Source organism: Lithobates pipiens, unplaced genomic scaffold, assembly GCF_037356315.1.
Source record: "Lithobates pipiens isolate NorthernLeopardFrog02 unplaced genomic scaffold, aLitPip1_a1.2 Scaffold_8, whole genome shotgun sequence".
Lineage (NCBI taxonomy): Eukaryota > Metazoa > Chordata > Amphibia > Anura > Ranidae > Lithobates > Lithobates pipiens.
The window spans coordinates 588,394,060-588,421,571 of record NW_027507903.1 but is presented as its reverse complement, the minus strand read 5'-3'; the positions used below and the strand labels follow the sequence as shown (position 1 = coordinate 588,421,571).

At 46.2% G+C, this 27,512-nt stretch overlaps 1 protein-coding gene across 1 annotated transcript in view; it reads left to right on the top strand.

Moving 5' to 3' along the window:
- IL27RA (interleukin 27 receptor subunit alpha) overlaps positions 1-27,512 on the top strand; it is a 91,976-nt gene that overhangs the window by 61,837 nt on the left and 2,627 nt on the right. Inside the window, exons 12-13 of the mRNA XM_077470440.1 lie at positions 7,294-7,419; positions 11,465-11,637. Of these exons, the coding sequence (XP_077326566.1) occupies positions 7,294-7,419; positions 11,465-11,637 (299 nt within the window). The remainder of the gene's footprint in view (positions 1-7,293; positions 7,420-11,464; positions 11,638-27,512) is intronic.

Below are 27,512 nucleotides of genomic sequence, written 5' to 3'. Positions count from 1 at the left end.
GTTCAAAAGAACGATTCGTTCATGAACTGGACATCACTAGCTTGTATGTGTGAACATGCTTGTATGTGTGTGTGTGAGCATGCTTGTATGAGTGAACATGCTTGTATGAGTGAACATGCTTGTATGTGTGTGTGTGAGCATGCTTGTATGAGTGAACATGCTTGTATGTGTGTGTGTGAGCATGCTTGTATGAGTGAACATGCTTGTATGTGTGTGTGTGAGCATGCTTGTATGAGTGAACATGCTTGTATGAGTGAACATGCTTGTATGTGTGTGTGTGAGCATGCTTGTATGAGTGAACATGCTTGTATGAGTGAACATGCTTGTATGTGTGTGTGTGAGCATGCTTGTATGAGTGAACATGCTTGTATGAGTGAACATGCTTGTATGTGTGTGTGTGAGCATGCTTGTATGAGTGAACATGCTTGTATGAGTGAACATGCTTGTATGTGTGTGTGTGAGCATGCTTGTATGAGTGAACATGCTTGTATGAGTGAACATGCTTGTATGTGTGTGTGTGAGCATGCTTGTATGAGTGAACATGCTTTTATGTGTGTGTGTGTAAGCATGCTTGTATGAGTGAACATGCTTTTATGTGTGTGTGTGAGCATGCTTGTATGTGTGAACATGCTTTTATGTATGTGTGTGTGAGCATGCTCGTATGTGCGTGTGTGTGAGCATGCTTGTATGTATGTGTGTGAGCATGCTTGTATGAGTGAACATGCTTGTATGTGTGTGTGTGAGCATGCTTGTATGAGTGAACATGCTTGTATGAGTGAACATGCTTGTATGAGTGAACATGCTTGTATGTGTGTGTGTGAGCATGCTTGTATGAGTGAACATGCTTGTATGAGTGAACATGCTTGTATGTGTGTGTGTGAGCATGCTTGTATGAGTGAACATGCTTGTATGTGTGTGTGTGAGCATGCTTGTATGAGTGAACATGCTTGTATGAGTGAACATGCTTGTATGAGTGAACATGCTTGTATGTGTGTGTGTGAGCATGCTTGTATGAGTGAACATGCTTTTATGTGTGTGTGTGTAAGCATGCTTGTATGAGTGAACATGCTTTTATGTGTGTGTGTGAGCATGCTTGTATGTGTGAACATGCTTTTATGTATGTGTGTGTGAGCATGCTCGTATGTGCGTGTGTGTGAGCATGCTTGTATGTATGTGTGTGAGCATGCTTGTATGTGTGTGTGAGCATGCTTGTATGTGTGTGTGAGCATGCTTGTATGTGCATGTGTGTGAGCATGCTTGTGTGTGCGTGAGCATGCTTGTGTGTGAGCATGCTTGTATGTGTGTGTGTGTGTGAGCATGCTTGTATGTGTGTGTGAGCATGTATGTGTGTGTGTGTGTGAGCATGCATGTGTGTGAGCATGCATGTATGTGTGTGAGAGCATGCATGTATGTGTGTGTGTGCGAGCATGCTTGTATCTGTGTGCGTGCATGCTTATATCTGTGTGCGTGAGCATGCTTGTATGTATGTGTGTGTGTGTGTGAGCATGTATGTGTGTGTGTGTGAGCATTAATGTATGTGTGTGTGTGTGAGCATGCTTGTGTGTGTGCGTGTGAGCATGCTTGTATGTGTGTGAGTGTGTGTGAGCATGCTTGTGTGTGTGCGTGTGAGCATGCTTGTATGTGTGTGAGTGTGTGTGAGCATGCTTATATGTGTGTGTGTGTGAACATGCTTGTATGTGTGTGTGAGAGCATGCATGTATGTATGTGTGTGTGTTTTCATATATGTATGTGTATGTATGTATGTGAATGTGCATGTGTTTATCAGTGGCGGTGCATCCAAAAGGGTGCACAGGTTCCACCCCCTCTATGACCAATGGATAGATTCATGCATAGCATAGCATGAATCTATCCATGGCCACCGCTGCCACCCCCATATTTAGGTGTCTGGTTCCTTTTGGGGTGCCGGGTGCCTGAATTACAGCGGCGGGGGGTGTTTTTGTAGCGCCTGATTACAGCCATGGGCTATAATAGGCTTCAAAATAGGTGAACTGCGAGCGCCATGCTTGGCGCTCACAGTCTACCCAGCCAGGTGTGTTAGAAAAGTGAATTAATATTCACTTTCCTAACACTGAACCGCCTCTCCACCAATCAGGTGTGCGGGTCTTTTACCCATCACTTGATTGGCTGAAACGATAGACACAGCTATTGGACGCCCATCAGGAGGAGAGGACGGGAGATGAGGATGGCAGTAGCTGCATGGAGGACCCCGCTCATGGCCGTTACCCGCTGCCCCACCAAGACAGGGTAAGTGGCGGGCAGACAGTGAGCGGGCAGTGGGGATTCACAGTGGCAGCATTTGATGGGCACAGTAGCAGCATTTGATGGGCACAGTGGTAGCATTTGATGGGCACAGTGGCGGCATTTGATGGGCACAGCGGTGGCATTTGATGGGCACAGCAGTGGCATTTGGGCACAGCGGCAGAGTTTGATGGGCACAGTAGTGACATTTGATGGTACAGTGGTGGCATTAGATGGTACAGTGGTGGCGTTTGATGGGCACAGTGGCTGTAATTGATGTTTTTTAAATCGGTTCCTTTATATGCAGCCACCCACTTGGGACTGGGCCCTGGTGTTCCACCATCGGGCTCGGAGAAAAGAGCCCTGTCCGGAGGTCTGGGGGGGGGGGGGGGGCCCGCCATGGTTTCCTGCATCGGGGCCCTGAAGGTTCTAGTTACGCCACTGGGCAGCTACAGTGCCTTGAAAAAGTATTCATACCCCTTGAAATATTTCACATTTTGTCATGGTAGAACCACCTTTCAGTGCAATTACAGCTGCAAGTCTTTTTGGGGATGTCTCTACTAGTGATGGACGAACTTCCGACGGGACGTTTCGCGAACGCGGACCACGAACGCGGCCGATAGTTCGCGAACCGGAACGTTCGCGGCGGGCCCCATTGACTTCAATGGGAGGCGAACTTCGCAAACCTATAGGTCAAATTTGCAGCCACAAAATAATTATTAGCTGGGCAAACATAGTCTCACCACATGGCCAATGACATAACACATGTATGAGGTGAATCTGGGATCGACAACTGCAAGCATTCTTTTTTTATATGGGAAATTGTTCTGACAATTCAGGACTGTGGAGCGCATGAAGGCAATGGAGGAGAGGGAAGGTCAGGGACCAGGGTAGGCAAAGAAGAGGGTGCAGGAGATGATCACCAGCAGCGTCACATACAGCAATGACACCTGCACCGTGATAGAGTCATCTGACAACAGCACCGTGATAGAGAGCACTGACATCAGCAGCGTGACATAAAGCACTAACACCAGCACCATGATATACAGCACTGACAGCAGCACCGTGATAGAGAGCACCGACATCAGCAGCGTGACATAAAGCACTCACACCAGCACCGTGATATACAGCACTGACAGCAGCACCTTGATAGAGAGCACTGACATCAGCAGCGTGACATAAAGCACTCACACCAGCCCCGTGATATACAGCACTGACAGCAGCACCGTGATAGAGAGCACTGACATCAGCAGCGTGACATGAAGCACTCACACCAGCACCGTGATATACAGCACTGACAGCAGCACCGTGATAGAGAGCACTGACATCAGCAGCGTGAGAGTGGCTGCGCATCAGAAATGTCCTCTTGATATGGATCGGAAAATAATTCCTGTGACTCAACCGGAAGGTATGTGGTGGTGGTGGTGTTGTTGGTGGTAGTGTCTTTGGGGGTGCACATAGCAGAGAGTGAAGAGGGTGCAGATCGAGAGGATGAGGAGGGTGCAGAAGAGTAAGGCTGAGCGAGCCATTCAACCAAGTCTGGTGCTTCCTTTAAAGTAATTGAACGCACCTTCTGCAACTTCCCACTTTGGCTCAAGCCTGTTGCTCCTGCCCTACCCCTACCACCCCTGCGGAAGGGCCTGCCTCTTCCTCTGCCTGTCATTTTTTAAATGACCCTGTGACAAAGCTCTCAGTCCCTATACCAATGAAGGACTGCTGCAGTATAGGGCAGCGGTCAGCAGTAGTGCACCTCAACCCTATGTATTGTGGACCGATACCAGTCCTTATAGAATAGCAGACTGTACCTCACTCAACCCTATGTACTGTAGCACCCTAGACCAAGTTACCAGTCCTTATAAGGACTTTTGTGGACCAAGTAGGTTGTGTGTGAGTGATTAGCAGACTGTACGTCAGTCCCTATACCAATGAAGGACTGCTGCAGTATAGGGCAGCGGTCAGCAGTAGTGCACCTCAACCCTATGTATTGTGGACCGATACCAGTCCTTATAGAATAGCAGACTGTACCTCACTTAACCCTATGTACTGTAGCACCCTAGACCAAGTTACCAGTCCTTATAAGGACTTTTGTGGACCAAGTAGGTTGTGTGTGAGTGATTAGCAGACTGTACGTCAGTCCCTATACCAATGAAGGACTGCTGCAGTATAGGGCAGCGGTCAGCAGTAGTGCACCTCAACCCTATGTATTGTGGACCAATAACAGTCCTTATAGAATAGCAGACTGTACCTCACTCAACCCTATGTACTGTAGCACCCTAGACCAAGTTACCAGTCCTGATAAAGAGCTTTGTGGAACAAGTGAGTTGTGAATGATTAGCAGACTGCAGCAGAAGGGCAGCAGTCAAGTATAATATTCTTTCTATATTTGGAAGAAAGAATATTATACGTGTACAAACCTATTACCATACCACTGATACCAGTCCTGAAAAGAACCTTTGTGGAACTAATAGTAACAGCTACTGTTTAAACTGACCCTCACTGCCTGACACACTGCTTCCTGCCTGTCCCTATATAAACTGGCAAAACAGAGGCTGCTGGAACAATAACTGGTTACTGGAATAGCACTTTTGTGGACCTGATAGTAACAGCTAATGATGATGACTAATCTGGCTGTCCCTGCAGCAGCACACAGCGCCCTGTCCCTTTCTCTAAACTGACAAAAGACACTCAGGCTGCTGCAACAATCAGTAGCACAGCAAACCTATATACACCTAACACCTATACCAGTCCTGAAAAGAACTTTTGTGTACCAAATAGCTAGCGATTTATCTCTCCCTGCTCCACACAGCAACCTTTCCCTATAGTGACAGAAGAAAGAATGTAAAATGGCCGCCGGATCGGGTGTATTTATAGGTTAGGGGGAATGTCCAAGTGTCCATGTCCTATAATGTCTCAATTGGCTGTCCTGTACCCCATGATGGATGTGTCATCAGGTCAAAGTTCTTTTACACAGTAAAAACATGGAAGTCCGCCGGGCGAACGGCGCCAATAGTCCGCCGAACGGGCAGACCGCGAACAGCCAAAATTCGCCGCAAAACGACCGCCGGGCGAACCGTTCGGCCATCACTAGTCTCTACCAGCTTTGCACATCTAAAAAGTGAAATTTGTGCCCATTCTTCTTAGAAAATAGCTCAAGTGCTGTCAGATTGAATGGAGAGCGTCTGTGAACGGCACTTTTCAAGTCTTGCTACAGATTCTCATTTGGATTTAGGTCTGGACTTTGGCTGGGCTGATCTAACACATGAATAAGCTTTTCTATAATCCATTCCATTGTAGCTCTGTCTGTATGTTTAGGGTTGTTGTCCTGTTGAAAGGTTGACCAAAGCCCCAGTCTCAAGTCTTTTGCAGACTAACAGGTTTGCTTCTAAGATTGCCCTGTATTTGGCTCCTTCCATCTTCCCATCTACCTGACCAGCTTCCCTGTCGCTGCTGAAGAAATGCATCCCCACAGCATGATCTTGGCACCACCATGTTTCACAGTGGGGATGGTGTCTTCAGGGTGATGTGCAGTTTTAGTTTTCCACCACACATAGCGTTTTCCATTTAGACCAAAAATGTTTATTTTGGTCTCATCTGACCAGAAAATCTTCTTTCACATGTTTGCTGTGTTCCCCAGATGGCTTCATTCAAACTGCAAAGGGGACTTCTTATGGCTTTCTGCCCACAATGACTTCCTTCTTGCCACTCTTCCATAAAGGCCAGATTTGTGAAGTGCACGACTAATAGTTGTCCTGTGGACAGATTCTCCCACGTGTATTTTCTAGTCCTTTTTAGAATGTGAAGGATTGGAATGTCTGTTTATCTTTGATTGTATGGTGTCACTTTAAAATATTACCAGTATTAGCATTACCCAACTAACCATGATCATAGTATTTAATCCTGTCAGAGGTCAGGCTTGGAGGACAGTAACTATAGCAGGAGAGAGGCTTCCACCAACCAGCTGGATAATTGAACAAGCAAGTCACCCTGGCAGATGACGCGGGCTTACCCAGGGTGTGTGGTCTAAGCACTAACCAGTATTCACCCAAGCTCCTGATAGTTGAGATGGGTCTTGCTGCGTGTTAGCACCAGGTCACAGTCTTTAGGAACACCCTACCAGGAAATGAGCAAGTCAGGGTCCAGTAGCAGATATAGCAGGTTGGGATCAAGCAGAAGCGTCGTCAGTAAACAAGCCAAAGGTTGGTGGTTGCAGGTTGTAAACAAGCAGAAGCGTAGTTGAGGAACAAGCCAAAGGTCAGTAACGAGTGGTAGCCACGATACGCATGGCCGCAAAAGTGACAAGAGGGAGATACTGGCTGGAGAGCACAATAATATGGCTGATGCAGAGACATGGCTTTAATCAGGAAGTTCTCGGGAGGAGCAAAGAGTTCAAGGTGCACGAAAAGCAAGACATAAGGCAAGGTTGTCTAAGCAATCGAGCAGGGAGCTGTCCAGCATCTTAAGGGACTCAGTGAGAGGAGTTACTGTCAGACGCAGCAGAGTCCTGAGGTTAGGCCCTGGCCTTGACATACACTGTATCTTCTAACACTGTCTAACCAGAAGTAGCGTCAGCATGACAAAGGTGCTCAGCTCTGCCTTCTCTCACACTGTCTATCTAGAGATGGGTTAAACATTACAGAGATGCCCATTATCATTCCTTCTTACAATATCCAAGAAGAGATAAACTTTGTCCAAAATTCAAGCCATGGGTGGCCCTTCAAGCACCCCCTGGCTTGACAAAAAAATTGACCGAACCGTGTGGAAAATGATCAGAGGAACAGTGACTGCAACAATAGTCAGTAGTGGAGATTCCTCCATCAATACTGTTAGCATGCTGGAATCACTCAGGTGCCCATGACTATCCCATCCTCATGTATATGGATTTTTATGGCTACTGATTCTTCGTCTTTTATGGTAGATTTATCTTCAGTTCTGTGGTGTTTATTTGGTGGAATATTTTGTTTTCTTTTTCTTGTCATGTCATCTTTTTGTATTTTGAACCTGTTTTTCATATATGTCTATTTACCATTTGCACAGTATATGGCAGGAATTTCACCCTCTCAGGACTGTCACCACATGGAGCGTACACCACCTTCATAACAGCATCCACAGCAGCAGGAGAAGGGGTGCCAAGTGCCAACCAGACATTTCAGACTAACATAAGTATGTATATAAGAATGAAGAAACAGTGGTTCTTTATCTTATATTTGGTTACATTTTTTAGAATTGTTTAGGCTTTACTCATCGACTACTCTACTAGAATTTGTTTAACCATCTCCCGACCAGCGCACGACGATGTACGTCGACAGAATGGCACGGGCAGGCATATTGGCGTACAGGTACATCCAATATTCAATGCCGCCCTGCCATCGGGAGCACGCCGCCGGCAGCGCGCTGGTCGGGACCCCCGTGAGTCCGGTCGCGGGACCCGCGGACTCAATCGCCGCGGGCATCCCCGCGATCGTCTCACGGAGCGGCCGAATGGAGGAAATGCTGTGTAAACAACATTTCTCCATTCTGCCTAGCAACTAGTGACGCTGATCTCTGCTCCATGTGATTGGAGCAGAGATCAGTGTTCACTAAATGAAAGCCCAACCCCCCCACAGTTAGTAACACACCCCTAGGAACACTTAACCCCTACACTGCCACCCACTGGTTAACCCTTTCACTGCCAGTGTCATTTACACAGGAATCACTGCATTTATATAGCAGTGATTATTGTATAAATGACAATGGTCCCAAAAATGTGTCAAAAATGTCCGATGTGTCCGCCATAATGTCGCAGTCACAATAAAAATCGCTGATCGCCGCCATTACTAGTAAAAAAAAAATAATAAAAAATTATTAATAAAAATGCTATAAAACTATCCCTATTTTGTAAACGCTATAACTTTTGTGCAAACCAATCAATAATCGCTTATTGCGATTTTTTTTTTACCAAAAATATGTAGAAGAATACGTATCGGCCTAAACTGAGGGAAAAAAATGTTTTTTTATATATTTTTGGGGGATATTTATTATAACAAAAAGTAAAAAATAATGCGTTTTTTTCAAAATTGTCACGTTTTAAAAAAAAATTGTTGCTCCTTTTTTGTTTATAGCGCAAAAAATAAAAACCGCAGAGGTGATCAAATACCACCAAAAGAAAGCTCTATTTGTGGGAAAAAAAGGACGTCAATTTTGTTTGGGAGCCACGTCGCACGACCGCGCAATTGTCAGTTAAAGCGATGCAGTGCCGAATCGCAAAAAGTGGTCTGGTCTTTGACCAGCAAAATGGTCCGGTCTGCAAGTGGTTAAAGATTCAGTCCATTCATAACTGATACCACCACTCTGGGAGATGTTAGTGTGTTGGGTAATCTTCAGCTGCAGCCATTACTAGGAGGTCCCACTTTACCTGCTGGGTTTTCCATTTATTTTTTTTATGCTGAAGGCAGCAACAGAAGTGGGAAAACCCAAGATGGAGAAGGACATAAGAAATTCCAAGATTGTTAAGCGCAAAGCCGGGAACTATAGTGGGAGATCTCATTTCTTAAAGCTGAACTCCAGCCTTACCTTTAGTCTTGCACGGTTTTACATGCCCCCCTTTCCTGTAATGAAAACGCTTACTCTGATTTCACTGCACACTGAGAGCTTTTTACAGTGTGCATTAGAGTCTGCAGCAAGTAAGAGCCCGCCTCTTTTAAGAAGATTTTTCCTCTTCAACATTCCTGACACCTTTTATTTAATGGATTTCATGGAGGCTTGGCATCACACGTGTGTCTTTATCTAGGGAGGTAGCCTGACTAGGACTTCCAACTCTTCTGGACTTTTTTGCTTTTGGTGCCCTATGCAAGGGCACAACAGGAAATAATAGAATAACTTTTCTTAGAAATTTTCTGACTGCAATACGTATCTATACATTGTAGTTTACAAGTGGTTTACTGGGGTTATGGCTGAAGCCATCAGCCATAACCCGTTAATTTTTTTTTATTCAGCCAGCTGCTGGTTTTCTCATGAAAGCAGTCCAAGCAGCTCATTAGCCACTAGATCATTTTCAGAAGCGGCGGGGGGCATCCCCTCCCACCACTTGCAGGTGTTTATTGGGCTTACTGTTCTTGCTGGCACACATGAGTAGCAGTACGGCCGGCTGGTCACAGAGGCGAACAAAGACTAGAGTCACTCCCAGTCCAGGGTGAAAGTGAACAATGTTTTTTAAAGCAAGATCAAATTTTATTTTGTATCTTTTGCTTTTAAAGGTAAAGAAGAGATCTCTAAATAAAGAGGACCTGCCATCCTTATTTCTATTACAATGGATGTTTACGTCCCTTGCAATAGAAAAAATTAATTGTGTAAAAATAAATAATAATAATAAAAAAATTAAAGCACCCCTGTCCCTCCGTGCTGGCATGCAAAAGCGAACACATGCATAGGGTCAGGCACGCATATGTAAATGGTGTTCACACCACACATGTGAGATATCCCTGTGAATGTTAGAGTGAGAGTAATAATTCTAGTATCTCTAAACAGGTAACCTGAATTTATTTTTAAAGTACCGTAGTTTGTCGCCATTCCATGAGCGTGCACAATTTTAAAGCTTGACATGTTAGGTATTTACCCGGCATAACACCATCTTTCATATTTTACAAAAAAAACAACGTGGCTGGCCAAAGACCAGAGCACGTTTTGCAATTCAGCACTGCGGTGCTTTAACTGACAATTGCGCTGTTGTGCGACACGGCTCCCAAACAGAACTGACGTCCTTTTTTCCCACAAATAGAGCTTTCTTTTGGTGGTATTTGATCACCTCTGCGGTTTTTATTTTTTGCACTATAAACAAAAACAGAGCGACAATTTTGAAAAAAACTCATTTTTTTACTTTTTGCTATAATAAATATCCCCAAAACATATATATATATATATATATATATATATATATATATATAAATTTTCCTCTGTTTAGGCTGATACGTATTCTTCTACATATTTTTGGTAAAAAAAAAACCACATTGAGCGTATATGGATTGGTTTGCGCAAAAGTTATAGTGTCTACAAAATAGGGGATAGTTTTATGGCATTTTTATTAATATTTTTTTTTTACTAGTAATGGTGGCAATCAGCGATTTTTATCATGAATGTGACATTATGGGGGACACATCAGACAATTTTGACACATTTTTGGGACCATTCACACCTATACAGCGATCAGTGCGATTAAAAATGCATTGATTACTGTGTAAATGGGACTTGCAGTGAAGGGGTTAACCACTAGGTGGCAGTGTTGGGGCTAAGTGTGTCCTAGGGAGTGATTCTAACTGTGGGATGGAGGGGCCTACGTGTGACACATCACTGATCACCACTCCCAATTACAGGGAGCTGTGATCAGTGACAGTGTCACTAGGCAGAACAGGGAAATGCTTGTTTACATTGGCATTTCCCTGTTCTTCCTCTCCGTGAGACTATCGCGACCCCACTCACGGAGTTTGCGGCGGATGCACACACGATGGCACGGCAGCAAATTCAAAGGGACATACAGGTACGCCCATTTGAGCAGCCCGTCCCATTCTTTTGATCTAAATATACAGGCGGCGGTCAGCAAGCGGTTAATGTGTAATTTTTTTTTCTAAAAAATCGCGTTTGAAAAACCACTGCACAAATACTGTGTGACATAATAAATTGCAACGGTCGCCATTTTATTCCTTAGGGTCTCTGATATATATATATATATATATATATATATATATATATATATATATTTGGGGGTTCTAAATAATTTTCTAGCAAAGAAAAAATACTGAAACTTATAAACAAAGTGCCAGGAAAATCACCGGAACGGATGTCCCCTTTGGAATACTTGTCACCTTTTTCTGTGATTACCGTAAAAAATTGGATTTCCAGTCAATTTCTGCTATGTGACAGTGATCACTGAGACACTTCCAAAGTGAGAATCTTCCCAGCAGGGACACAGTGAAAAAAAGAATTCTGTATACAAGGCTATTTCCCTTACTTTAGATATATTTCCCTTTGCTTCCAGTTGTAATTACAAGACAGGAAGTGAAGGGAAAATTTCCCAAAGAGATACACATGACAAATTCTTTTAAGGATTGTAATCACACCCTACTGTATCAAATATAAATTGTCTTCATATATACTTTAATATATAACTGTTTGGTTCATTGTCCCTTTTGTATTCAAATGGCTTCATGGTTTCTTTATGTCTATGGTATCTCAGGAGGGCGGATTCATCCACTGGCTTTGATTTCAGTGTCTCTGCTCAGCGTAGGCATTCTTGCAATGGCAATCTTCATACATCCCTTCCTTCTGGTCTTGTGGCCAAAGATCCCGAAGCCAGAGAATAAATTTATTGGTGCCACTGTCAGCACTACGTTTTTGGAACCACAGCAGGTATGGTAACCCCATTGTATGTATGTTTTTTTTTTTATTTTTTTTTATAATTTCTACAAATGTTTCCTTGTAACTTTCTAAAACCATAGAGGCTATTTCAATTAAGGCTTAGAAAAGTCAAAGTACACAAGTTCAAAAATTCACTCCAAAAAAAAATGATGTGCAGGTCTTTAAATCAAGCCTTCACTTACCTCTGTAGCTGTGAGAAATGTGGAGAAATTCATCTCTAGTGTTCACAACAGAGGCACTGATATCCAGACCCCCCATTACTTCCAATGGAAAATCTTGACAGGCCTGCCAGCCCTCCAGTGTAAACACACTGCAGGCTTTGTAATCTGTTAAAACTCACATTATAATTTAGAGACTAGGTAGTGATCTTTGATGATAAATTGCTTCACAGTGCCTGCAGGGGAAGAGGTTACTGAGGGCTTGTTTTAAAGAGGAACTAACCTCTGGAAGGTGTACTCAATAGGTAAAAGAGGACTAGGGATGACTAGTCACTAGTATTGCCTATGGTCTCCCTGTAGCTGATCTTTCCCCATTACTGACTTACCATGCCTTGTTCTGGCTAGTGTTCCTGTATGGAGGGGGCCATCTTGGCAGAAGTAGGTAGCAAGGAGATCAGTGAGCAACACAGTAGGGGCCTCACCAAATCTCACTCCAAATCTGCTGAGATTAACAAAAGTAGTTGTGCCTGAGATTTGTTTTTTCATTTTTTTTTTCTTCATAATACTGCTTAGGTAAAGTTAACCCTCTCCAGCCGACTGCCTCCCAGCCCTTTAAGGGTTCTAAAAGCCGGGAGGCAGAGGCGGGCATTCGGGTCATGTGACCACTGTGATTGGCTGTCACAGTGGTCACATGATTGGAAAGGCTCCCGATTGCTAGTATGCATTGGGAGCTTTCCGGTGCCCGCCAGTTACCATGCTGGGAGCACTCAGGGAGTGTGCCCTCAGTATGGTAAGTGGTTTACACAGCACCATAAATATGTGGCCACTTAGTGTAAAGGCCCACACGCCAAGAGGCTGTATATACAGTATCTCACAAAAGTGAGTACACCCCTCACATTTTTGTAAATATTTTAATATATATTTTCATGTGACAACACTGAAGAAATGACACTTTGCTACAATGTAAAGTAGTGAGTGTAAAGCTTGTATAACATTGTAAATTATCTGTCCCCTCAAAATAACTCAACACACAGCCATTAATGTCTAAACCGCTGGCAACAAAAGTAATTACACCCCTAATTGGAAAATGTCCAAATCGGACCCAACTTAGCCATTTTCCCTCCCCGATGTCATGTGACTCATTAGTGTTAAAAGGTCTCAGTTGTGAATGGGAAGCAGGTGTTTTAAATTTGGTGTTATCGCTCTTACTCTCTCATACTGGTGGTCACTGGAAGTTCAACATGGCACCTCATGGCAAAGAACTCTCTGAGGATCTGAAAAAAGAATTGTTGCTTTACATAAAGATGGCCTAGGCTATAAGAAGATTGCCAAGACCCTGAAACTGAGCTGCAGCACGGTGGCCAAGACCATACAGTGGTTTAACAGGACAGGTTCCACTCAGAACAGGCCTCCCCATGGTCAACCAAAGATGTTGAGTGCACGTGCTCAGCGTCACATCCAGAGGTTGTCTTTGGGAAACAGATGTATGAGTACTGCCAGCATTGCTGCAGAGGTTAAAGGGGTGAGGGGGTCAGCCTGCCAGTGCTCAGACCATACGCCACACACTGCATCAAATTGGTCTGCATGGCTGTCATCCCAAAAGGAAGCCTCTTCTAAAGATGATGCACAAGAAAACCCGCAAACAGTTTGCAGAAGACAAGCAGACTAATGACATGGATTACTGGAACCATGTCCTGTGGTCTGATAAGATAAACTTATTTGGTTCAGATGGTGTCAGGTCACCTGGAGCCCAGGTGACAGGTGCACACCGTAGGGTTGGGGGTGCACCGCTAGGCTGTGGACCCTACGGCTGACGGCTGCAGACGGGGGACAGATCCCACTGGGGTAAGAGCGTAAGATTCCCCGGGGCGCGGAGTCTAAGAGCCAGCTGGTGTTCACCAGAGCTTCGAGTGGTGAAGATGGTCTTGGCTGCAACTGGCTCCAGGTCGCTACCCCCAGGGTCCCCCAGCTCACACCCACAGTAGGGAACAGGAGGATAGGGATGGTGAGACACAAGCCAAAGTCGGGGTCACAAGCAGAACAGAATAGTCGGGTACACGCCAATAGGTCAGGGTCACAGGCAAGCAGGGATGGTCAGAACACGCCAAGGTCGGTAACGGAAATCAGTAGCAGAGCACACGACAGGAAACAGGAAGCTAATACACAAAGGAATACACAATGGTTGATCAGCACTGAGCCCTGCAGTGCACAGGTTTATATAGGCTCCCTGATAGGGCCTGGGGTGGAGCCATGCTTAGAGGAGAGGTTATAAAAACCACCAGGTGGAAGTAGCTGGCTTCTTAGTCTGAAGACATGAGGGAAGGTAAGCAAACACAGGAAGATCACTGCATAACCATGACAGTACCCTCCCTCTTACGAGGCCTCCCCCTTCCCTGCCTGGGTCCAGGCTTAAAGGGAAACTCCAGATGGAACCTCCTTAACAGACAGGGAGCAAAGACCTCAGATGCAGTGATCCAAGACCTCTCCTCAGAACCCAACCCTTTCCAAAGTACGAGGTATTGAAGAATGCCTTTACGGAGCCGGGAATCCAAAACTTGACTAACCTCGTATTTTAGATTATACTCAGAAACCAAAGCAGAGGTAGGGAGAGGACGAGAGGACTTGAGGACTAAAGGCTTTTTAGGAATGGGTAAGGGCATGAGAAGATCAGGAGTCTGAGCAGGGACCCCCTCACCCTTAAAGTTGAGTTGGGCATCCATCACAGGACCACCAAACTGGGCAGAGGTCAGTGGATCCCTGAGGTCAGGTTGGTTAGAGGGTGACATGTCGCAAGATTTAAGCTGGATAGCAGAAACACAAACAGAACCCAGAGAAAAAGATTGAAAACCCCTCTTGGCCGAATGAGGTATTCTATCCAAAGGATGGATTGAGCCTCTTAAATGGGTTTGAACGGACATAGTAGTAGTAGGGTGAGACTGGGTCACAGAAGGTCCTGAACAAGAAGCAGGAAGCTCATGGGGCATGGGCTGGACTGGCATAAGTGGTGTGGAGGCCGACTGATTAGTATTGTCAGATGTAGCGACCATCTCAATCGCATCACAAGACATAGCGACTCTGGAACTTGCAGACAAGTTAGCCTGGCTGTGCGTCCAAGGGAGCTTAGGGACAGGCAGAGGTAAATGGTTATGCGAACTGGAGCGAATGATCGACTCAGGTTCATAGGTGGGCTCCTCATCCAGAGTATCACATGACCCAGAGAGTGCACCAGTCCGACTATTGCAGGACGCGTCCCAGAGATCGCCATATACAGCAGGAAAAGCAGAAGATACTGGGGTGGTGGTAACGGGAAGTCTCTCCTTTGGGGTACCCTTGAGTAGGCAGGAAGAGGAACAGGAGGAACCCCAAGCCAGGATCCGTCCAGCAGACCAGTCAACGTGTGGAGAATGGAGCCGAAACCAAGGAAGACCTAATATGATAGGAGATGAAGCCTTAGGTAAGACAAGGAAGGATATCCACTCCTGGTGGAGTGTCCCTACTGACATCTTAACAGGAATAGTCTGGAAGCGGATAGGACCCCCTGGGAGAACCGTGCCATCAATCGCCAAGACCACCAATGGTGTTGTAAGGGGCAAAAGGGTAAGTCTCATGGAGGATGCAGTTTCCCAATCCATGAAATTGGCAGCGGCTCCGGAATCAAGATGTGCTGAGACCGAACGAGAGGAAGCACCGACATGAAGCAACACAGAAAGGAGAAGACGAGACGGTGAAGGTGATATTTCAGGGTCTAATACTCCACCTTCCAGATGTATTAGCCCTGAGCGTTTTTCCGGACGAAGAGAACAAGTGTCACGGAAATGACCTTTAGCCCCACAATAGAGGCATAGGCCCAGAGTTCTGCGCCTATCGCGTTCCTCGGGAGATAACTTAGTCCAGCCCAACTGCATAGGTTCCTCGGTAGGCAGGGGGTGCTCCTCGAATCGAGGAGAAGGGACTGGGGACTCAGAATGCCTAAAGAACGGGGAGTGCTGGCGTCTTTTTTCCAGGGCCCTCTCCTGAAAGCGAATATCGATCTGGTTACACAAGGTGATGACACTGTCCAGATCAGCAGGAAGGGATCTTCCTGCTAATTCATCCTTCACTCTATCAGAGAGGCCATGTAAAAAGGTTGCAACTAGGGCCTCATTATTCCAGCTCAATTCAGCTGAGAGGATACGGAACTGAAGAGCATACTGTCCCACAGAAGCGGCCTCTTGACGGAGACGTAAAAGAGCGCTAGCCGCTGAGGAGACACGACCTGGTTCCTCGAAGATATTCCGAAAAAGTTTCAAGAAATCAGACAGGCTAGAAACCACTGGATCATTCAGTTCCCACAGAGGGGCGGCCCAAGCCAACGCCTCGCTGGACAGGAGGGATATGATATATGCGACTTTTGCCCGATCGGACAGGAAGTTTTGGGGCTGAAGTTCAAAATGAATTGTGCATTGGCTGAGGAAGCCCCTGCAGGCCTTGGAGTCCCCAGAGAAACGGGACGGAGCTGGCAGTACTAATGAATGCGTGGATGCGACTGGTGCGATAGGTGCAGTCACAGATAGCGGTTGAGGTTGTTGAACTGGGGGTCCTAATGAGGCCTGAACCTGTTCAAAACGGGATGCCAAATCCTGAAGGAATTGCATCACCTGCGTCTGATGCGATTCTTGGGTCTCAAGTCGCCGAACTAAGCTCTGCAATGGATCATCTGCAGGAAGCGGCACGTCAGCTGGGTCCATGTTGATCAAACTGTCAGGTCACCTGGAGCCCAGGTGACAGGTGCACACCGTAGGGTTGGGGGTGCACCGCTAGGCTGTGGACCCTACGGCTGACGGCTGCAGACGGGGGACAGATCCCACTGGGGTAAGAGCGTAAGATTCCCCGGGGCGCGGAGTCTAAGAGCCAGCTGGTGTTCACCAGAGCTTCGAGTGGTGAAGATGGTCTTGGCTGCAACTGGCTCCAGGTCGCGACCCCCAGGGTCCCCCAGCTCACACCCACAGTAGGGAACAGGAGGATAGGGATGGTGAGACACAAGCCAAAGTCGGGGTCACAAGCAGAACAGAATAGTCGGGTACACGCCAATAGGTCAGGGTCACAGGCAAGCAGGGATGGTCAGAACACGCCAAGGTCGGTAACGGAAATCAGTAGCAGAGCACACGACAGGAAACAGGAAGCTAATACACAAAGGTTGATCAGCACTGAGCCCTGCAGTGCACAGGTTTATATAGGCTCCCTGATAGGGCCTGGGGTGGAGCCATGCTTAGAGGAGAGGTTATAAAAACCACCAGGTGGAAGTAGCTGGCTTCTTAGTCTGAAGACATGAGGGAAGGTAAGCAAACACAGGAAGATCACTGCATAACCATGACAGATGGTGTCAAGCATGTGTGGCAGCAACCAGGTGAGGAGGACAAAGACAAGTGTGTCTTGCCTACAGTCAAGCATGGTGGTGGAGTGTCATGGTCTGGGGCTGCATGAGTGCTGCCGGCACTGAGGAGCTACAGTTCATTGAGGGAACCATGAAGGCATACATGTACTGTGACATACTGAAGCAGAGCATGATCTCCTCCCTTCGGAGACTGGGCCGCATTGCAGTACTCCAACATAACGACCCCAAACACACCTCCAAGATAACCACTTCCTTGCTAAAGAAGCTGAGGGTAAAGGTGATAGACTGTTCAAGCATGTCTCCAGACCTAAACCCTATTGAGCATCTGTGGGGCATCCTCAAAGAGAAGGTGGAGGAGCACATGTCTCTAACATCCACCAGCTCGGTGATGTCGTCATGGAGGAGTGGAAGAGAACTCCAGTGACAACCTGTGGAAGCTCTGATGAACTTCATGCCCAAGAGGGTTAAGGCAGTGCTGGAAAATAATGGTGGCCACACAAAATATTGACACTTTGGGCCAAACTTTCACTTTCAATTAGGGGTGTACTCACTTTTGTTGCCAGCGGTTTATACATTAATGTGTTGAGTATTTTGAGGGGACAGCAAATTTACACTGTTATACAAGCATTTAGATTTGTAGAAAAGAGTAATTTTTTCAGTGTTATCACATGAAAAAATAGAATAAAATATTTACAAAAATGTGAGGGGTGTACTTTGTAAGTGTGTGGCCAAAATGAAGAGGTTAATATTCCTTTTATTTCTAATAAGGTCTTCACTTTTTAAAATTAGAACGACTTTTAAGGATGCTTTACTGCTTGTTAACCACTTGAATATATTAAATGTAAAATATTTGTCTTAAAAAAGACTTCAACGTTTTTATGACATCTCTCTATGTTCAGCCCCTCTCCTCCTGCCACTGCTCCCCCTATGGCTATTACTGGCAACTGCTAGCTGTCAAAATGACAGCCTGGAATTCCTATGTAATACATAGCAGGAGCAGCTTTCAAAACTGCAGGTGCTATTGAGCAGGGGAGGGCTGGGCCAGGGGGCAGGGATGCAATTGCCCCCTGGGCTGCTCTGATATGCGATGGCAAAGGCTGCTGTGTCGTCAGCTCAAAACCGCAACATGCACAGTTCTTGAGCTGGCCGAGTCCAGTACTGTGAGCCAGCGATGTCTTCATGTCAGGGCTGACAGCCTGTGTTACACAGCACAGCCCCGCCCAGCCCCTCCCTACTCCACACCATTGGCTGGCAGAGGCTGGACCTGCTCTCTGCTCAATCTGAGCAGTTGGCTGGAATCCAGTGAGGCTCCTGGGAGGCTGGGACCATCCAAGTAAGTGAGCTCCTCCTCTCTGCAGCCAAAGAGTTTTTTTCTAGAAGCCTGTGCCAGTACCTTGCCCTCCTAGGGCTAGGTGGTATGATGTGGGCTCTCACTGACATGCTGCAGTTTGGCTGCAGTGCTGGTGTACTAGCAGTCATCCTGCATGTTGCCCCTGGACATAGAGGATGCACATTTTTACTGCATGTTCTGAAAGGGCACAAAACATCCTGCATGCTGCATGTTTGGTGCACTTTCAGAACATGCAGCAACAATGAGTAACCTAAAAGAAGTCTGAGGGGGTGTGACACCCGCCAGTACACCCGCACTGCAGCCAAACTGCAGCACACCAGTGTGAGCCTAAATGCTTGTATTCACTTGCAGCAGCCACTGCCACTCCTCTGAAAAGTGATCCATGCTCAGTTCACTTTCAGAGGCATTTGACAGGCAGTAAATAGTTGATATCGCATTTCATCCCTGCCTGCTTTAACCCCCCTAAATGCCAATCCCTGCAGGTCATGACACAGTTCACTTTGAACTCCACCTTATTTCCATTACTCTCTGTAGGTATTAGATGTGGTCTCACCTTTTTGTTTGCACATCTAATACCAAAGGGTACTTTCACACTGGGGCGATGTGGGCGGTAGTGGTACAGCGCTACTCGTTTTAGTGGCGCTTTACCATTGTTTTAGTGGCGCTAGCGGGGCACTTTTAACCCCCACTAGTGGCCAAAGAAAGTGTTAAAAACGGCCATGTTGCATTCATTTCAATGGGCTGGGCACCTCTCCCAAACCGCCCCAATAATGCTGCTTGCTGGACTTTTCAGAATGTCCTTCAAGTGCACCGCCCCAGTGGGAAACCTGGGGTGGCATAAGAAGCGCTTTACAGGTGCTATTTTTTAGCACTAAAACGCCTGTACAGTGCCTTCGGTGTTAAAGGACCCTAAAGAGAGTTCTGGAAATAAGGTGGAGTTCAAAGTGAATTTCTACACCTAAGTGGAGCCCCCCTTTCAGAAGATTTGAGGATATTATTAAACCCAGAGACTGGTGGACTTAGGCCACAATAGACAGATTGAAATTCTGCCGGTTCAGCAGACATTTCAATCTATTTCTGTGCAGACTGGCTGTACAGAATTTGACTCCATTAACTGACAGTACAACCAGCGTGTCTTTATGCTTTTTAGAGATCAGTGCTGGCTGCTATAGCTGCCAGCAGTGATCACTATATTCTGATGGCTTGGAAACTTTCACCTCAGAGCACACACCGACACACGGCTCTTACGGAAGCTTGGTAATTCAAGTTCTGGGCTTCCCTAACATTACAGCCCTGTGGGGCTGTGACCAAGTCTGGGCAAGAGCTGGGATATGACATTAACTCATATCCCTGCCTCTCCTAAACCTGCTCCACTGCAGCACCAGGCCCACAATGCCCTTAATCTGGCCTGTGCTACAGCATGCGCCTTCATGTGCATTTCTTATTATCCCCAATTGAGACAGGAGGAACCTGCACCCTGGTGAATCTGGTGTTCATGCCGGGGAGACAGCAGGACTTGCGTGTTTAGCCTGCTGCGCTCACTGTGACTCTCAGCTACTCTGCTTGCTTGGCTTGCCCAGTGGTGTGGTGCTCACTACCCAGAGAAGCTCCGGACTCCACAGGTAGTGCTTAGTGTGGTGGCAGTGACAGCACAGTCTTTAGTCTTCATCTTCCTGCAGTCTCGTTGGTCTGTGTACTGGGTGTGGGGAAGGGGCAAGCTCTTTTTCTCAGTCTCTCTGGGGGCAATCATGCAGTTTCTTTCTGAGAGACTGCTCCATTCTCTGAGAGACTGCTCCACTTCACACTGCCTGTACAGAGACTGACTGCTTCACAGTGCCTGCACAGAAAGTGACTGCTCTCTCTGTGCAGGCAGTGTGAAGCGGGGTCTGTGCAGGCAGTGTGAAGCGGGGTCTCTCTCTGTGGAGGCAGTGTGAAGCGGGGTCTCTCTCTGTGCAGGCAGTGTGAAGCGGTCTCTCTCTGTGGAGGCAGTGTGAAGCGGGGTCTCTCTCTGTGGAGGCAGTGTGAAGCGGGGTCTCTCTCTGTGGAGGCAGTGTGAAGCGGGGTCTCTCTCTGTGGAGGCAGTGTGAAGCGGGGTCTCTCTCTGTGGAGGCAGTGTGAAGCGGGGTCTCTCTCTGTGCAGGCAGTGTGAAGCGGTCTCTCTCTGTGCAGGCAGTGTGAAGCGGGGTCTCTCTCTGTGGAGGCAGTGTGAAGCGGGGTCTCTCTCTGTGGAGGCAGTGTGAAGCGGGGTCTCTCTCTGTGGAGGCAGTGTGAAGCGGGGTCTCTCTCTGTGCAGGCAGTGTGAAGCGGTCTCTCTCTGTGGAGGCAGTGTGAAGCAGTCTCTCTCTCTTTGCAGGCAGTGTCAAGCAGTCTCTCTCTCTTTGGGGCAATGTGGAGCAGTCTCCCCCTCTCTCTGTACGGGGAATGTGGTGTAGATGGGTGGTGAGCTGATTCAGTGATTCAATGGGCCACTTGACTGGACTTGCCCCCCAGGCCTAAGGCTGCCAGCCCTCCCCTGCTATTGAGTATAATGACATGTGCAGCTAGCCTGCAAGTAATACAGTGTCTTGTTTCATTGCATTTAAAATGTCATTCCTATGCAGATAAAATGTTTTTACTAACACTAGAAAGTAAAATACGCAAATGAATTGTTTTTTGTAGCTCTGCTTGGAATTCAACTTTAAAGTGGACCTTATTCCCAAAATACATGTTATTTGCACCTGGCTCTAGCTCCCTCCCTGCAATTAGATTCACTTTTTTTAAGGGTTAGTTCACTTTTTCATTTTTTTTTTCTGTAAAGGTAAATTAACACTGGAATCCGTCCACCCTTGCCACAGTCCCTGCTGTACTTACCTCCAGGCTTGCTGAGCTGTCGGCCCCCCCACAGCCGGTTCAGTGGTCCAAGGTTTTCTTCTCCATTCAGCACTTCTGGGCCAGACAGTGAATCAATCATGTCCATCCTGTAAGCACTGCATGGAGAAAAGAGGAGATTTCAAACCCTTGGACTGCTGGAACAGCTGTGGGGGGTGCTGACAGCTCAGCAAACCTGGAGGTAAGTACAGTGGGAATTGTGAGTAGGATATCCAGTGTTAGTTCACTTTTACTGTACATTTTTTATGACCCCTTAGATGTTTTAGACTTTTTGTGCTGTGCAGCACTTTATTTATGCCTAGGCAGGAATGACGTTGCACTCGTGGTGCCTTATGGTGCATGCATGTCACCATTGCCAATCATATACTTATATGGCAAAGCTCCCTGCCCGACTACAAGACCCAGCAGAGACCTGCAGCACATCTGCACACATGCAGGGTGTTCCATGTGCACGCATAAAGATGTTGCAGTTATGGATGTCCCAGATCTCGGTTATCTGTGCATGCACAGTGAAATGTGGCATGTGCAAAGATTTAAACTTGCATAAAAATTTTTTGGTGGGGCGAAACACATCGGGGAGGCATGGCCTGAATAACACCAGGCTGACGCTGCTTTTACTATACCGGCTGTTAGGTTGGGTTGTATGCGGTGATTGGGACCTTTCTTTCTTGCATGTGCAAATATGTGCCAGGAGGGGCAGACACCTTTGGCATATCTGGATTTTTAAAGATTGTGATGCTTATGAAGAGGGTGGAGCCAGCATTATGAGGACTGAAGTTCCTCTATAACCGTGATGGCAAACCTTGGCATCCAGATGTTTTAGAACTACATTTCCCATGATGCTCCTGCACTCTGCAGTGTAGTTGAACGTCATGGGAAATGTAGTTCCAAAACATCTGGAGTGCCAAGGATCACCATCACTGCTCTATAAGGTGCCGACAGACAAGCTTTGACAGTTACCCAACAATAAAAGTAAGCCAATGAAGCCAGCACTTATCAGTACAACCAAACGTATTCAGTGCCTTGAAAAAATATTCATACCCCTTGAAATTTTGCACATTTTGTCATATTACAGCCAAAAATGAAAATGTATTTTATTGGGATTTTATGTGACAGACCAACACAAAGTGGCACATAATTGTGAAGTAAAAGGAAAATAATAAATGTTTTAAATTAAAAAAAAATACATATGTTAAAAGTGTGGCGTGCATTTGTATTCAGCCCCCTTTACTCTGATAACCCTAGCGAAAATCTAGTGGAACCAATTGCCTTCAGAAGTCACCTAATTAGTAAATAGAATTCATCTGTGTGTAATTTAATCTCAGTATAAATACAACTGTTCTGTGAAGCTCTCAGAGGTTTGTTAGAGAACCTTAGTGAACAAACAGCCTCACGAAGGCCAAGGAACACACCAGACAGGTCAGGAGTAAAGTTGTGGAGAAGTTTAATGCAGGCTTAGGTTATAAAACAATATCCCAAGCTTTGAACATCTCACGGAGCACTGTTCAATCCATCATCCGAAAATAGAAAGAGTATGGCACAACTGCAAACCTACCAAGATATGCCCGACAAAATGTGGAAAATTTCAAGGGGGGTGAATACTTTTCCAAGGCACTCTACACCTATTTATTAGTGCAATGTTGCATTAGATAAATAAACTAACATTTTAGACCGCACAGGATTTTGATGTGGAAATTCCACTATCGTAATCCATGTCACTTTCAGCCTTTTGGTATAATGCATCTTAGTACGACCCTGTTTCTCGTACCTTCCCAAGTAACACAGTCATGAAAACCATTCTTACATCCTTAGCTCCACAGCTCGATTCCCTGCCCTCACGAGCACAGGCACCTTTTATTTATTGGCAACAAAAGGAATGACAAACAGGAAGTCTTGGCCCCAACAGCCAATTGCTTCCTCCATGCAAAATGACATTACAGGAAATGACAACAGTACAGGGGAGAGCATCCACAGGAGTGTGGGGGGGATGCACATGGCCCACCCACTTGAGGCATGTACACTGCCCCAGGCCCAGCTACATGCATGCACATCCACCATTTTGATTAGCATGGAGCCTATTCAATACTGCTCAGAGTAACCAGTAACTAGTAAGATCATTCTACTTGTTCTTACAGGCTTGAGAAGATCTGCGGGGACATTGCTACTGCTGTTGTCAATATACGGTACGGGTATACCAACAAGGCAGATATCAATGTCCTCTTATAAAAGCAGATATGTATCCAAAGGGGATAGCATTGCCATAACAGAGATATAATAATATGTTTCTCTCATAATACGGACTTCGCTTCTCTAATGTGCATAGACATTTGAAGGGAAAAAGCCTTGTGCATTGCGCTTGATACTTACAAACCAGCAAATGCCCACAGACCCAGAGAACACGTCTCCAAGCCCATGAGAAGGTTTTCATACTGACGGTTTTACCGCTGGTCCCGATTCAACCCAAGTGCGCTCCTCGGTTAAATCAGACACAGGGAGACAGATGACAATCTATAAAACACACATCCTAGAGTCCATATAACAAAATTTCCACAACAACTTCTTCCCCCAAGGTGACATACAGTAGTAACCCAAAAAATACCATCTGTGGCTGGGTCAGGTCTATGGGAGGGCCCTTGACGGTCAATTAACCAGCCTGCGCTGAACCCAAAAACCACCTGCAACATCAGACCAGCTCTCCTTATCTCTGCCCCCTCTGCATTCCCTTAAACACAAATGCTCAGCCAACTCGAACGGTCCTGCTTATGACATCACTGTAAGACAGCTTTGCCGGAGGGCGGTCATATGACGCATTTCCCATCCTGTCGTGAGAAGCTTTAATACAATAACTTACACTACGTACTCACTGAACCCACACTATATTTCCCCATTAATATTCACACCACCTGCTGAGATTTGCACAGCACGGCCTTCAGTTGACACAATGATCACAGCGCTGGCAGGCACAGTTAATGTTTAATCTGTGGTTTTCTTAAACACACAGACGTGGCACGGATTTTATGTCCCCAATTCTGTCGGTTCAGCTGCTCCTGCGGGCTGTGCTGGGATACGAGGAATAAAGGGGCCGCTCGCCTCTAACCACCCACTTCGCTCATTGTTGCAAATCCGTATCAAATGCTGATTCATCAAATTCATTGTCCCATCCGGAAACTTCTGATGAGCCCGGCAAAACGCAGACTTAAATTTCACCAGCCGGGGGAGGGGTCGGGGTGACTAATTGTTTATGGAGGACACAAATAGTTTTGCCCTTCAGCGCCACAATGCACCGAGGCCAAGGTAAACCTTCTGCAGGGGAAAACAGTTTTGTCATTAACTGGAAGGAGATTGTGTAACGTCACCAGTTTCATATTTATAGTAGAACGCCAAGATTTTTATTTTTTTTACAACTCCTCCCCCCTATAAAAAAAGGATTGAATTTTTACCTTAAGTTCCGTTACACATCTGCACGTTTCTTGTGCATTTTAGGTGCAGTGCTTTAAAAAAAAAAAGTTCTGCATGCTGCATCTTTGGTGCGCTTTATAAAGTTTTATAGCGTTCAATGGTAGCGCTCCTAAAACGCACCTAAAATGCAACACAGCCAAATTGTGCTGCACATACATAGACCAGTCCTTACCCTCTCCGCGCTCTACCTCCTTGACTTCATCTTCGGTCCAGTGCTGGCGGTCCTCTTCTGGCCGAAAAACATTTGAGTTATTCTACCCAATTCTTGTGAGCCAAATCTGTTGTTTGCATACCCCCCCTAAATGGGGCACCATCATGCAGGCTGGGCTCACATTATTCCACACACATCATTATGTGAGCACCGCTTAGTTCTGAAAGAACACTATACCCCTACCACTGTCAAAAGAAGAGAAAGTATTGGTGAAGTTGCCGGACCAGCTAGAAGACTATAGACCAGTGATTTTCAACCAGGGTTCCTCCAGAGGTTCCTCGAGGTTCCTTCAGCATTGGGCAATTTCTGCCTCTCAGATAAGTTCCCACTGACACCATTGATCTTTTAGCTATCTGTAAGGAGGTAATTCTTCCCAATGACCACAAGTGTAAGGATCATTCTTCCCACTGACCATCACAGTAATGTATCATGAGTTGTAGATTTCTAATTTTTAGCAGGGGTTCCCTGAGACCGCAGGACTATTTCAAGGGTTCCTCTGTGTTGTAAAGGTTGAGAAAGGCTGCTATAGACTGTATAGAGATTATTTTAAAGAGGGGCTTCAGGGGAAGAAAGGTGGCAGGTTTAAAAGTAGGAGTTCCCCTTTATTGTGAATAATTTCCGAATTTCTAGCTATATTAAAGCCAAAAACTCTGGGCAAAAAAAAAAGTTTTCCTATGCAATTGGGCTGTGCCCGCACTGCACGGGTCAACTGCTTGTTTTTGTCTAGGGGATTGGAGGAAGCTTATACTCACCCGATCCTCCACTCCACCTGCAAAACCATGCTCCCCCACGATCCAACTGTGGACTGTCCCTGATGTACTCACGTCCAGAGCAGGTCTATGGGCATGATGATGTCAGGAACAGACCACCGCACATGTCTGCTACACCACACGAGGGTAGTAGGCACAGGGACTGGTCTTGTGTGGGGAGGAACGGAGGATTAGGCCAGTATATCTAACCTTTCCAATCCCCTAAAAAAACATTTTTTTGCCTTGGGTTTGGCATTAGGCTGGGTTAACGCTAATGGCGGATGCGGCTTGCAGCAGGGGGTCCGGTGCATCCCTGTTCTCCGTTGCTGGGGCGAATCGGGGCTGAATTTTTGCCTGAATTTGGCCCTGATATGGAGCCAAAGACGCACAAGACTCCATTGAGAGCAGGTCACAATCTCCCGTCATGCAGCTTGGATGCAGAGAAAACTGCATCCAATTCGATCTAGTATGAATCTGGCCTTAAAGAACGAATCCAACAAAAGTGCTGATTGGAACAAGAAAGATAGCCACTAACAATTTGTATCTAGCAGGGCCAGCTCCTGATCATGTGACCACTATGACAGCCAATCATAGTGGTCACATGATCACCAATACTTACTACCCCCTTCCCCCATGCTGGGTGGGAAGGTATTAAACTTGAACTCCAGGCAGATATAAAATTAAATGTATATTTTAAAGCCAAGCAGTGTTAGTACCTGAATTTGACCAGGTATCAGCCTTCTGCAATCATATCATGTATAACAGAGCTGGCGTGTGAAAGGAAAAAGCAGTATAAGGAGTCAATCAATTCATGTGCAGACAATAAGCATGCTGATAGGAGGAGAGAGAGCGGAGTGAAGGGGAGATGAGCTCATCACTGTGCTGCTTCTCTTTTCACTGTCCAGTCACAGGTGGGTCCAGTGGGTTGAATGATGCTAGCCATCAGATTAAGGACATCTAGTGGCAGAAAATAAGTACTGCAGATCAAAATGAGGATCATTTTGGGGGTCACTAGTGGAATAAAAGAAATACTGTGGATCAGATTGAGGATCTGAGTGAGGACACCTAGTGGTAGAAAAGACGTACTGTGGGTATGAGTAACCCTATGGATTTAAGGTGAAAGTTGCTGCAAAGGTTTTATCTATTAAAGCAGTGTTCCCCCCAAAAGTGTAACTTCCACTCATTGTACTCCTCCCCCTCCTCCGGTGCCACATTTGACACCTTTTGGGGTGGAAGAGGTACACCATACCTGTCTTTCACAGGTATGCTTTCCCCACTTCTGGGAGCCTCAGCCATGGGTATTGACGTCACAGCTGGGGCTCCCTCCACCTCCCCCTGTTGCCGGGCCAGTAGGAGAGAGGAGCGGAGCCTCACGCATGCGCAGTAGGGTGTGAAGCCAAAAGGCTATACTGTCGGTTCCCTTACTCACAATGGAGGTGGCAGCACCCAACAACTGATGGATACATCAGCTGCATTGCCGACGTGGCAGGACTCTAGGATAGGTAAGTGTCCGATTATTAAAAGTCAGCAGCTGTAGTATGTGAAGCTGCTGGCTTTTAATTTTTGCAGCATTGGGCGGACCTCTGCTTTAATAGGCTATTCATTTTTATCTTGATGTTTTTGCCTGTAGTTTTGTTTTAAACTGTATGTAAAGTAGTACACTGTGATGGAAGCAATCAGAAAAAAGCACCAGGGG